Source organism: Blennius ocellaris, assembly GCF_963422515.1.
Source record: "Blennius ocellaris genome assembly, chromosome: 14".
In the NCBI taxonomy this organism is placed as follows: domain Eukaryota; kingdom Metazoa; phylum Chordata; class Actinopteri; order Blenniiformes; family Blenniidae; genus Blennius; species Blennius ocellaris.
This window is the reverse complement of record NC_137663.1, coordinates 23,652,060-23,664,907: the sequence shown is the minus strand read 5'-3', so window position 1 is coordinate 23,664,907 and position 12,848 is coordinate 23,652,060. Positions and strand designations below refer to the sequence as shown.

Sequence of the window (12,848 nt, the reverse complement as noted above, 5' to 3'; positions counted from 1 at the left end):
ATTGTCATTGTATTAAAAAGACAGAAAACATAATTGAATAGAAAAGTCATAATGACTCTTAAAGATGATCAAATATTTTTTTTTTCAGAATGAAGAGAGTTTTCAGAGCAGACAACAGATGATTCATTCAGCTTTCAACCTGAGCTGAAGGATAATCAGCAGGAGGAATCACAAAGTTTTATTTAACTATATTTTAAAGGACAACCAGAGGCAATTCAGCAGCGATTATTGTTAGAGAGTAAAGGTGTGCGCACACTCTGCAGGAACAGAGAAATCTCTTGGAGGCTGACGTCCATCTTTTCTTGTCCTCAACACGTCATCTTGGCAGACCTTCGGTTTTACATGAGCGATCAGAAACAAGCCTCCTACGTTCTGTTTCGTACAACGATAAAATGTTCCAACCGGAAATTACTTTCCCTTTATGACAGACTTGGGGGGGAAAAAACAAACCAATTTCTCTGTTCTTGTCGAGTGTAGATCCACTTTCGGAGTGTCGGAGAGCTTTACTTTACTTCATGAGCAATCAACCAGGTTTTACTAACTATGGCACAGTAAACTCAAAACCTACAGCAATTCATCTTTGACTATCTTAGTTGAACTCCTTTTTATCCAGGCTTTTAGGACTGCAGCTCAATCTAAAACGGCCCTTTTAGAGGATAAATCTGTCAGCGCGCTGTCCTTCAAATAAAAATAAAAAAAACAGCCTCTCAAACCCTGAAGTGCTATAAATCATAAACTCCTCCTGCTCGATGGAGAGCTGCTCTTTGTTTGTTTTGGCACCTTCTTCTGTTTCTGTTAGTCTCTGGTGAGCCTAAAGGGGCTTTAAATCACTCTGTGTTATTACGGGAACGGGCTCAGTCCTGCATCTTTAGATGTTTGGTGTGATGGCGCGTTGTTTTTGGAATGAAACGGGATGGAGGGTGAAGTGAGGTTTGTCTGTTGAATCTACACGGCCGCCAATGTCTACTGATTCCAACTCTACGCTTGCATGTGTCTGTGAGGTCTCTCTCTCTCTCTCTCTCTCGCTCTCTCTCTCTCTCTCTTCTTATTTCATTCATTACTGTTTTGTTCTTTATCGGTTTCATGAAATAAATGCCCAAATCTTTCTCTCGTTTACAAAAAAAAAAAAAAAAAAAGCACTCAAATGCTTTGGAACTGGACCAAGTTGGTTAAACTGGGTATGTGTAATAGTTTTCTTCTTATCAATACAGTTTTTCTTTCTTCTCAAGCACACGCTCTGCTCAGTGTTAGATCCTCTTCTCCTCCAGGCGTCTAACAGCTCCTGCCAAACGAAAAAAAAAAAAACCCAAAACAAAAGAAAAGAAAGGAAGACATAAACCAGCAGGGGTTAAACACATGCTCCTCTCTCTGACCGCTTTACTTCACCACATCGGCCGTGCATGTTGCCTCGAGGTGGCAGTGTCTCTCCTGCGTCCACTCAGTGCTCAGGAGAGAGGGGTGTGTTAGATCCTGTGCACTTCAGTGACAGAGGATCATGCGATTGGCTCACTTTGATGAGACGCTGACACTGAAAATTGATCAAACTCAAAAGTGAGAGTGGGAACCAGAGGGCGGCTGCGTGTGACGGATCCCCGATGTAACCCGAGGTTTGATTTCACTGCAGCAGTTGTGTGATTCAGCAGCTCTGAGGGGTTGTTTTTTTTTTTTTCCTACCTGTCATCTCTCAGTTTGTGTTCCTGTAGTCGTCCTCTAGCCCGGTTTGGATGTCTGGTTCACCGTGTGGGACGCCGTCCAACAGACGCCCCCGCAGGAGGGCGGCTGAGAGCCGACCGGCTTTTATCAAACACGCCCGTCTTTCTTCTTCAAGTCTTTTTCTCTCAGAAAACTCAAAACATGGAGCAACAGAATGACTTCATGCTGGAATCTTATGGGGAAAAAAATCCAAACTTCAAATCATCTCTGCCAACGCAAACCTGAATACTACCGTCCGCTTGCACTGTACAAGCGTCAATTTCCTTACTTTCTGTACATAGTTTCATTCATGTTTAAGTTTTTATGTGGTTAATGTGAAACTACACTAACGAAATAGTCTGATGTTTCCCATATTTAGCATTTAATTAACAAGTTCACACTGAAGTTGGATCGAGTTCATACTCAGTTGCAACAGCAGAAAAACAAAGTCGGTGTTTGGAACCTTTGTTTAAGTTAAATTAGTTTTACAGAAATAGTTCTGTAATTGAGTTGATTAAACATGACATTTAGCACATTGTACTATTTTAGTCAAACTGAGAGAGGAAGACATGAAAGTGTCTCAAAATACAATGAAGACAATCTGTAATAACAAATTCTTAAAGGTGCAGTATGTACATTTAATTCGTGCATCTTTTCTTCATTTTGCAGGTTAGAAATTGCATTTATTTAGCTGTCCACTGACTGATATTAAGAAGTGATATAAAATGCCATATGCAACCACTAGATGTCACTGTATGACAGCAGAATGCTGCTACAGTATCACAAAAAAAAACAACCTTTATTTTACTGACAGGGCAAGAAAAATGTCTTGATGACTTATTCATCAGTGAAGCTTATTTTTCAGATACGAACCGAAAGCTGTTTTGCGTTTTGAAAGCAATGCGACATGGTACGACGCTGCAAGGTCCCCGTCGAGCCTCCAGGAGGCAGTAATGAGTCTGATTCGACACATGAGCTCCATCGGGAATCAGCGTTATCTGAGAGGAAAGACTGGCAGTTTAAAGACACGTCGCATTTCCTCTCTGCGTCTCTGCGGGGGGTCGTTGGTCGCCGCCTCCTCCACGCTGGATGAAAGCGTCCCAGACGGGGCTAGGTCCTCTTCTTCTTTATCAACGGATGTCTTGTTCACACGTGGACTTTTGGGAGAAGACACGCACATTTATAACGAACGTGACTTTTAAAAAGGGACCCGAGCCATTTTGAAGCGTGTGCGCTGCCGACTCACAGCAGATTTGACAAAGCTCCTGAAGCCCCGCCCCCCTCCCTCCTCCTCCTCCTGCTCCTCCTCCTGCAGCACCTGTTTGTAGTGATAAACAAATAGAAAAGGAAAGCCTTGAAGAAAGACGGGCTCACGTCCAAAAAAAAACAAAAAAAAGAGTACAGAGGTGCAACGCTGCTGGAGAAGACCCAGGACAAAATGTGACTGGGGTCCCTTTCTAATGTGCTGACTCTTTAGTTTGTCCATCTTAGCAGTGACTGAGCCTTCGTCCTCCTCCTCCTCCTCCTCCTCCTCCTCCTCCTCCTCCTTCACTCTTTCACCTCCTCCACCTCTGCTTCCTCTTGATCTGTGTCCTGTGTCACATCTCACTCTTCTTGTTTTTTCTCCTCACATTATCTTTCACATTGGTCAGCTCTGCATGCTCTCCTCCTCCTCCTCCTCCTCCTCCTCCTCCTCCTCCTCCTCCTCCTCCTCCCGTTTTGATACAAATATGGCTGCCTTCGTACAAGCGAAAAAGACCAAGCAACTCATACAGCTCTTAGATTCATCTCCTTTGTTTCTGGTTGGGTTTGGTTCTGACTTCCATCTGGGCTTTTTTTTTTTCCCTTCTTTCTTTTTGTTGTTGTTGTTCTTGTTATTTTCCTCCTCCCCCTCCCTCTTCCTCCCGCCCTCCTCTTCTCTTTTTTACTTTCGACTTTGAGTTTTCTTCCTCCTCAGTCTCTGGACTTAATATGCAGCTTTTGATACTAAAAGAGGTCATTGTCTTTTTCCCATTTCGCTGCGGAGAACATTCCTTTCTCCTTTTTTTCTTTTTTTCTTTCTTTCCTTTTTTTGTTGATATTGCATACGTGTCACTGATTGAAATGGAAGGTAGGTAATGCTTTGCCTACGCACGTGATCTTTATGCAGATGAGAATGTGACAAGCACCCTAGCCTGAGTGACGTCAATGTTTCTCTCTTTTTCTTTCTCTCTCGCTCTCTCTCTCTTTCTCCCTCTCTCTCTTCTATTGTTCACCAATGGTATTTAACCAAATTAATTCATCAATTATGATTTGACTCGTAAAAGATTGGATTACGTAGAGCTCTGGTTTTCCTCTTTCCTCCTTAACTTCATTCTGAAGTCCAATATCCCGTCTCTATCTTCCAGGTCCATTTCTTTCCATTTTGTTTTCTTCTTTTCTTCTTTCTGTCTTCTGGTAGAATGCATTCCTGTTTGTCCAGCATCTCTCTGTCTGTCGGTGAATTAGTACATCCGTCCAATGATTTTTCTTCTTCACCAACATTGATTTTTAACAACTTGTCATAAGCACCAGTGGCTGTGTGTTCTCTTATTATTCCACCTAGTTCTCTCTCTCTCTCTCTCTCTCTCTCTCTCTCTCTCTCTCTCTCTCTCTCGCTCTCTCTGGTGGAGATCAGCTCTCCTCTCTGTAAGAGTCAGTCGGTGCTTTTGTCGTCTACCTTCTTAGAGCAGTTCACACGATAATGCATGCAGAAAGAGCCAGCTGTGTTTGCTTTCATACCGACCAAGAAAAAAAAGAAAACTCTTCTTCTGGCCTGCTTACAATGAGCGGCGTCTCACTGTGCATCACCACTTCCAGTCCCCAAACTCCCACTGAACCGCCGATCCGAGTGCTATTTTGGTCGAATGCTTAAAATAGAGGTTCTGTGCAGCTTTAAAGGACGAGGCCGCCGCTGCTCGCTTTACTTCTCACTGTCAACAAATGCCTTGAAAAGACCAAAGACAAGAGAGCGCGAGTCTGTCGATCAATACCTCCTGCTTTCTCACACACAAACAGCAAGGCAGGATTTAATGTAGGGCACTATTATTGAGTTAATAACAACCCGAGTCAAATATAGTAGCTTTATTTTCTAGTTTAGAGGAACCACACTGATCAGTTTGATTTCGACTGGGTCAAACTGTCACAATGATAAATAGCTTCTTAATGAGGCCTGCAAATTATAATATAAGTCGTATAATAAGTCTAAATTCCTATCAATGAAGTAAATTTTATTCGCATTGAGAATAGAAATGCAAGTTTCAGAAACAATCCAAAGTACATGGGATCATTGATTGCTGAGGAAAAACAGTGAAATGATAATTAAACAGGAAAACATGTAGTTAAAATATTGTACATATACATTTAAAGTGTATTCGAGTCCAGTCATCATGCAGGGACACATGCTTCCTGACAAATGAATTGAAACTCGAAAGAAAAGCGTCACGTTGGGTTTCTGTTTTGTAAAATGCTGGCATGTATGTGACATGCAACTTCCTGATAGACCAAATAAACAGCTAAAGTTTTGCCCTTAAAATGAGCATCCAACAACCACAATGTGACTCTTACATTAAAAATTAAAAATGAACAAAGAAGGTTCCACGTTTACTCTGAATTACCAGGCTAGTGGTGTTTAATAATATAAAATTAAGTAAAATAAAGATGGAGGTCAATATATCTGATATGATTGTTTTGTTTTTCCCAGCTATTTCCTAGGGGGTCTGAAGCTTTTAGATCCTCCTAATGATGCATTGCGACCCCCAGTGGACCAAATAGAAACAGCAGGGAAGTTACTCATAATTTTCATACTTTCCATTCAATCAGTAAATGTATGGAATTAAAGTTTTTTAATTATACGTTGACTCAGACGTTTTGCCTGTTGGGATCAACATTAAATGTGTTTTCTTCAAACAAAATACAACAGTGCAACAAACAATATTCACATTTAGACCAGTTAAATATAATATTTACATATTTTAATCATAGTCTATCACCTGTGCAGTCGCAAGAAGATATATTATACATACATACGTACATATTCTTAGCCAATGTAAACTCAAATATAAATGAAAAAAGAGTTATCAAGGATTAATTTTGATAATAGATCAATACAGATATATATTTGTATTTGTTGCATTGTGGCTCTCAATAACAACGAGCAGATTGATACTAAATTGAGGATGCAACATGCACGAAATGCAAAACAAAAGAGTAAAATCCAATTTGTGCAGGTGAAATTTGCAAGCAGCTTTCTTCAGAACGTTTTGTGTTTGAGAGTCAAGTCCAAAAAACGGAATTATTGTGTGACTTCGATTAAAGAAATACACCACGAGTGCACGGAAATCAAACTAAAACGTTTATCAAATGTTGATTTTGGTCTTTTTGTGGGATTTGATGACATACATCGTGATATCTATCTGTAATTCAACAATTTTAAGCATTGCAGAAGTATAGTACTCTAAAATAAGCTTTAAATCAAAAGAGCTAAAACGTTATTTTGTCCTTCTTTTTTTTTTTTTTTTTAAGTCATCAAATGCTCCTAATGTCAGTTAGTCCCAGAATAACCACATTTCCACGACATATTGAAATAAAGACTCTGCTGCAGCAGCTTTCTGCGGCTTGTATGAAGGACAAGTGACGAGAGTGAGGCAGTGAGGCAGCAGTGGAGTCACAGCTGCCCGCTGGTAGAGCCCAATACAAACCACCTGAAGAGGAAAGAAGAAAAGAAGGTGAGGGAGGCGAAGCTTTGCTCGGGGAGCCGAGCGCCGGCCGGGGCCCAGAGGATTGACTCTGTGTGTGAGGGACGCCCTGCACATTGTGGTTCTCCTCTCTGCTTTTCAGTTCTTTTCTATTGATTTCCATGCATTGTCTCATGAGTCACTGGCAGGGAAGGGTTTTGTGTCTTTTTCTCTTGCATTTTGTGAATCTAATGATGCACTTATGTTGCCCCACTTTTCCCTTTTCTTCATACCTTACCTACTAAAGGAGGGAATACCACTTTATTGGTAAGTGGATGTTAACCAGAAGGGAGTTAAACAAGATTAACCATTTGAAAAAAAAAAAAAAAAAAAAAATCTGAGAAAATGGGTCGCTGTGCACATCTCAGCAATTGTCTTCAGGAAAATAAGAATAATCCAGAAAGAGAAAATTGAGTAGCAGACGATTTGTTTTCTGATTCGATTGATTCAATAATTGTGATCTTTATTTTGTTCCTTCCATTTCTGTGATGTTCCGTCAAGTTGTCTTCTCTTTCTGTTCTGTTTCATTTCTTTTAAATCATTACTATAAAAAAAAAAAAAAAAAAAGTCCTCTTTTTCTACTCTACGAAATCTGTAGCTCTGTACTTTCTGCCTCTGCTCTACACTGATTTGGTTCACACTTTTCTTTTCTTTTTTTTCCCTCTCTTCCTCCTCTTTCTAGTTTTTTTGTTTTGTTTTGTTTGTTTTTTGCAATTATGATTTCTTCAACTCATTATGGTTTTGCATGCCAAGTATTGCATGCGCTGCACCATAGAGGACTATTTATAAGCCATATGGAGAAAACCTAGACTTTTTTCTTTTAGATGTTTACCTTCTTTTGGCAAGTACACCGTAGCTCTCTGTCGCCCGCCTGGAAACACTCTGACGCTACTTTTCTCCTTTTTCTTCTTCCTCTGTTCTCCCCCTTGTGTTGCTCGTTGTTTCCACTGCAGAAGCTCCGTCTGCTGGCGGCGAGCTCTGCGGGCGTCCAGACCACTCTGCTGAGAGAGCAGCGGCTCCATGGCGCCGCCGGCAGGAGCCAGGCGGCGGTGGCGGCGGCGGCAGCTGGGGGCGTGGACGGCAGGGGGAGCGCCGTGAGCCAGACGTCAGGGAGGAGAGGGGGCCAGAGGGGCCCCAACAGGGGGCCACACTCCCCAGCTCGCAGCAGCGACTCGGCACACTCGCAGCACAACCACGCTCACAGAGGGAGGGGCTCCCGTCACCAGAGGAAGTGAGGAGGGCGGCGGGGGGGTTGGCGAGGAGCCGACGGCTCCACCCCGTCACTGTGAGCGGACGAATGACGTGATGGGTTTTTCCTGTGTTCCGTCACCAGGACAAAAGGGAGCCACTCCTCCAAACGCCACCACCGCTCCGGGCGAGGGCAGGGGCACCACCGGAGCCCGTCGGCCTCCCCGGGGCGCCACGCGTCCGGCCGCAAGAATGAGGAGTCCCGGAGCAAAGCCAACCTGCGGCAGCGCAGCAGCTCGTGGAGCAGCGGGCGCTCGTCGTCGCGCTCCGCCTCCCGGGACCGAGCGCCCAGCAAGGCCAAGTCGCCCCACAACAGGCAGAACAACTCCAGGTGGGAGGGCCGCTCACGTCACGCTCTGTGCTCGCCGCCGTCCGACTCCAGCTTATGATGTTCTGTGTGCTGCAGAGAGCGGGACAGCATGAACCGCTCCGACACGGACAGCCGAGCACGCCGCCGCTCGCGCAGCTACTCGCCGATACGCAAGAGGCGAAGAGACTCGCCCAGCTTCATGGAGGCTCGCAGGATCACCAGGTAACAAACACCGGCAGCCCGTCCTCTCATGTCCACAGCTGGGACGACGTGCACTTAAAGTCTGCCGTGATTGAGCAGCGCTGCGCTCACGATGAAACGACAATATCGTCATCAAAGCTCCTCCACAGCTTTACACCTCGGTAGGAGGGGCGACAGCTCTGACCCGAACAGAGGCAAAGAGGAAAGTCTGCTCATCAAACAGGAACCACCAGAAACCCGTTGCTCCCTTCCTGCACTATGATGTAGCTGTGTGTTAATGCCAGGCTATTATAGCAACCACATGTGGTTTTGTGCACACAGATTGTGTTTGCGTATCAAAATGTGTCTATGTGCAGTGAGATGTGTACATTGGGAAAATAATTTGGAAGTGCAGAGTGTGTTTAGTGGGTTTAGTGGGTTTAGGCTGTACGCACTCAGACCTTGTCTGTCATTGGTGTTCAAATATTTTCATTGGGAAGCCAAAACAGGTCCAGTGCAGATAATCACAAATTGTGCAAAACAAGGCTTCCTTACGTTTTTCTATATGACGAAATGACAGTAGTAGTGTTACTACAGGACAATCAAACAAAACAGTAAAGAACGATACTGTAATCAACAATAGAGAGATTCAGCTATAAATTGTGTGTGTGTTTGGACTTGCAGGCTGATTTTTAACAAGCCAGGTCCTGTTTGTGATCAGTGAGCTCTAATACAGTGCTCTACAGTGTTAGCAAGCAAAGAACAAACCTTAAGGTGTGTGGAGCCTGCCAGTCTTTACGGAGGGCAAAATGGTGAAAACACACTTACTCCTGCTGGTTGGCACACAAAAAAAGCTCAATGACACACATTTACACAGCAAACATGTTGTACACGTACATATATGGTAAAATATTGGTTTTAGTAATGGATGTGTTTTCCGTCACTTTCATCAACACCATACAGGCAATATGCTGATATTTTAAAAATTCTCAAATTCAATTGAACACATGTATATTTCAAAAAGTTCATTCTGAGTGTCTTCACACTGGACCACCAAACAAACCAGGACGATTCATAATCATTCAGACAGATTGATCAGTGCCTCAACATCCAGCTGCACAGTGAAACTCAATCTTTGGGAAGAAGAAGGAAAATATACAGATTGGAAGCTTTAATACAAAAATACAGGTGAGAAATGTTTCACAGCTTTGAAAACACCTGAAGAACTGGACTATCGTGACATTATTGAGTTGTTTGCCTTCTCATCTGGAAGGCTGTTTGTTTTACTTTGTTTTATAGCTGCAGTTATTAATGATATCAGGTTTCCTTCATCAATGATCATTTATCCATGAATCCTGTGTAACCTGTCGAGGAGCACGGTGTCTACCAGGAGGAATTCATGACATTTGATAAAGAAGCCCATTCACCAAAAAATTCAATCTTTCTTCATTCAGTTTCAATCCTTTCATGTTGTTTTACACAATCTTTCCCCACAGAAAACAGATTCAAGAGACCTGCAGAGCATGCGAGGTGCTTTTACGTTGTCGTGTGTCCTAAAGGTCGTGGCTCCGGGGCAACGGGATGCTGCCCGACTCAGCTGCGGCAGGCTTGTTGCCCTGGTAACCGTTGCCGTGCAGCAGGACCTGAACTCCCGAGGCTCGGCTGAACCGTCGGCGCTCCCCTGAGTAAACCTGGCCCCGTCCTGCTCCTCCTCCTTTGTCTCTGTCCTCTCCCCCACTCCTGAAACTCACACCGGCTGTGAAGTGGCGCCCCCGCTGCAGTTCTGCACTCACGCTTTAACACGGGGAAGCAGAGATTTTAAAAAAACAACAAAAAAACGCTATCAAGGTTTATTTTAAGCGCTTTATTGATTCCCACAGCAGATACAAGAGACAAAAGCTAAGGTGGAGCGATCTGCTGCAGGACGAGGTGATGCGCGCCTCGTCCTGCAGCAGGGATACCCTGATAGCGTTTATCTCTGCGTGCACGGTTGACTCTTGATTTTACTTCTGGGTGTCGGCCTCCACTGAGGAGACGAGGTTCTTTTGGGAGCTAACAACTAATTGCCTTCCAGGAAGCACTTCCAGGGCGGCTATTAACACGGCAATCTGAGCTTCAGCTTCACCTAACTGTGTGTGTGTGTGTGTGTGTGTGTGTGTGTGTGTGTGTGTGTGTGTGTGTGTGTGTGTGTGTGTGTGTGTGTGTGTGTGTGTGTGTGTGTGTGTGTGTGTGTGTGTGTGTGTGTGTGTGTGTGTGTGTGTGTGTGTGTGTGTGTGTGTGTGTGTGTGTGTGTGCTTCTCACCAATTGGTAATTATTTGGCTACAGACTAAATCAATGATTTTCAAAGTGTTTGTCGGTCCTCCAGTGGGGGGCGCCAGAGAACTTCATAGAAATTTGGGCTCAGAAAGAGTTTTTCTTTCACTTATAACAAAGAAATTGTTATTATTAAAAAATAGAAATGGCAAACGCTATGAATTATATATATTTATACAAGGGAAATTTATCAAAACCATAAAATACATTTTAATGCACTTTTACGCAATTTTTCAAGTGAAAGCCCAGCATTTTTGCAATTTTTTTTTTCAGAAAAGTTTCACATTTACATCGCTGTTGAAAACGATGTCTGTCAGAAACGCTGAAAATCATGTTGTTTTTATTATTGAAACCACACACATAAGCAGACAGAGAACAATGAGCCTTAAACATTAATAAAGGGAGTACACTCTTATTCCGGGTGACTGTCCACTTTAAAACTGCTATTTTACTGGAACCAAAGCTATATATAGAACCAAAATTTCTTTATTATGTTAATGTGACAAAAATATTAAATTGTAATTGTAAGTCTTGCCATACAAGTTTTCACCACGAGATGGTGTATTGAGTCTCTTTGAGTCAAAGCAATGAGAATAGGTAAAAAAAAAAAAAGTCAAAAGGAAATGTGTGTGTGTGTGTGTGTGTGTGTGTGTGTGTGTGTGTGTGTGTGTGTGTGTGTGTGTGTGTGTGTGTGTGTGTGTGTGTGTGTGTGTGTGTGTGTTTCACAAGCTTTTTTTAACCCACATAACAGCTCTCTTTCAGCTCCTGTACTGGTCATAAATAATCATAATAATAATTTGCTCTACATAAACCACATCTGTGTTTAACAGCTCACATGTCAGATGTGAAACTGTTCTAGGATCTGATCAGAGCTAAACTGTCCGATGTCCTCCCTCCCCCCCCCCCCCCCCCCCCGTACAGCGCCAGGAAGCGACCCATCCCGTACTACCGGCCCAGCCCGTCCTCGTCCAGCGTGGACAGCAGCCCGTCGCGGTCCAGCCGCAGCCGCAGCCTGAGCAGCTACAGCCGCAGCCGCAGCCACAGCCGGAGCCGCAGCCGGAGCCGCAGCTGGAGCCGCAGCCGCAGCCAGAGCCGCAGCTGGAGCCGCAGCCGCAGCCGCTCCCGCAGCCACCACAGCTACTACAGCCGCAGCAGCTACGACAGCCCGGGCTCCTGAGGCCTGGCAGGAACTCGACGCACTCCGGTCCAGTCAGCACCGACGTCCAACAGGACTCCGCCCCCCCCTCTGCACCGTCACGTCTCCACACTGAGCCCAGAATCAAAGAGGAGGTTCGGAGGGGCAGTGCGCCGCCACTGCTCACATCCTCGCTCACGCAACTTATTCAGACGAATTGGCTGAGCCCAAAGAACAAATCTCACTGTTATGGTTCGCACTTTGTTTCTCATCTTCCACAAAACAACCAAAAATTAATCCATTATCAGCTGTACACTGTATAAATATGTAGAGGTATAGAAATATATATCCAGGGGATAAAAACAAAAAAAATAAAGAAGGAGCCGAGAAGAAGACGCCGAAACATCAACGGAATTTTTTTTTTTTTTTTTTTTCCTAACTTCCATCTCATCGAAGCACAGAGATCAACACACGAACAAACGAGAAATGAATTGGGAAGCAAAAAATAATAATAACAGGAGGAACTTTTTCTAGCTGATGCAGACTGTATTGTATAGGTTGGCCTGTATAGATGTAAACTCTCCTAAGTTATGGCTTTGTAAACTATGCACTGTATATTCCATATAGTTTGAGGAGGGTTGTTTTCACCTGATGCACCAGACGAGACCCCGCCCTCCCCTACTGCCGGGGGAGGGGTGAATGACCTCTGACCTTGACAGTATGTCCAACACCGGGGTGCACAGGTCACAGTGGAGTGGGTGAGGGTGGGGGGGGGGGGGGGGGGGGGGGGCGATATGTATTATGTACTACTCTTCCCTGTTGAAATGATTCTGTTTATTCTGCTGCAAACCTGCGCGAGTGTGTGTGTGTGTGTGCGTGCATGTGTGTGTGCGTGTGTGTGTGCGCGCGTGTGTGCCTGCAGAAAGTCGACCGCAACTATTTATGAATTGAGCGTATTTATTAGTTTATTTATTAGGTTATTTATTGTCTAATTTATTGAAGACGTTCCGAAGAGGACGTGTCCCACCTTTTTTTTTTTTTTTTAAGAGAAGCCTACATGTGTTACACAGCGAACACTTTATTGTGACAGAGTGTTTTCTTGCTGCGGAAACCCGCCGCTGCCCTTCAAATGACTGGGTGGTTGTAACGCCGGATGTTCAGGCGGGCGTCCGCCTGCGCCGAGGACCCCGAGCCTCTCCCTGCATGGAGAGGGGA

General features: G+C 44.2%; 1 protein-coding gene across 1 annotated transcript in view; it reads left to right on the top strand.

Annotated features, from left to right (window-relative positions):
* The window catches only part of srrm3 (serine/arginine repetitive matrix 3), a gene marked incomplete at its 5' end in the record, with an annotated part of 43,049 nt that extends 30,679 nt beyond the window's left edge, over positions 1–12,370 (top strand). Inside the window, 4 exons of the mRNA XM_080509142.1 lie at positions 7,400–7,677; positions 7,780–8,025; positions 8,101–8,226; positions 11,420–12,370. Of these exons, the coding sequence (XP_080365268.1) occupies positions 7,400–7,677; positions 7,780–8,025; positions 8,101–8,226; positions 11,420–11,675 (906 nt within the window). The 3' untranslated portion in view covers positions 11,676–12,370. The remainder of the gene's footprint in view (positions 1–7,399; positions 7,678–7,779; positions 8,026–8,100; positions 8,227–11,419) is intronic.
* Between the last annotated feature and the right edge of the window lie 478 nt (positions 12,371–12,848).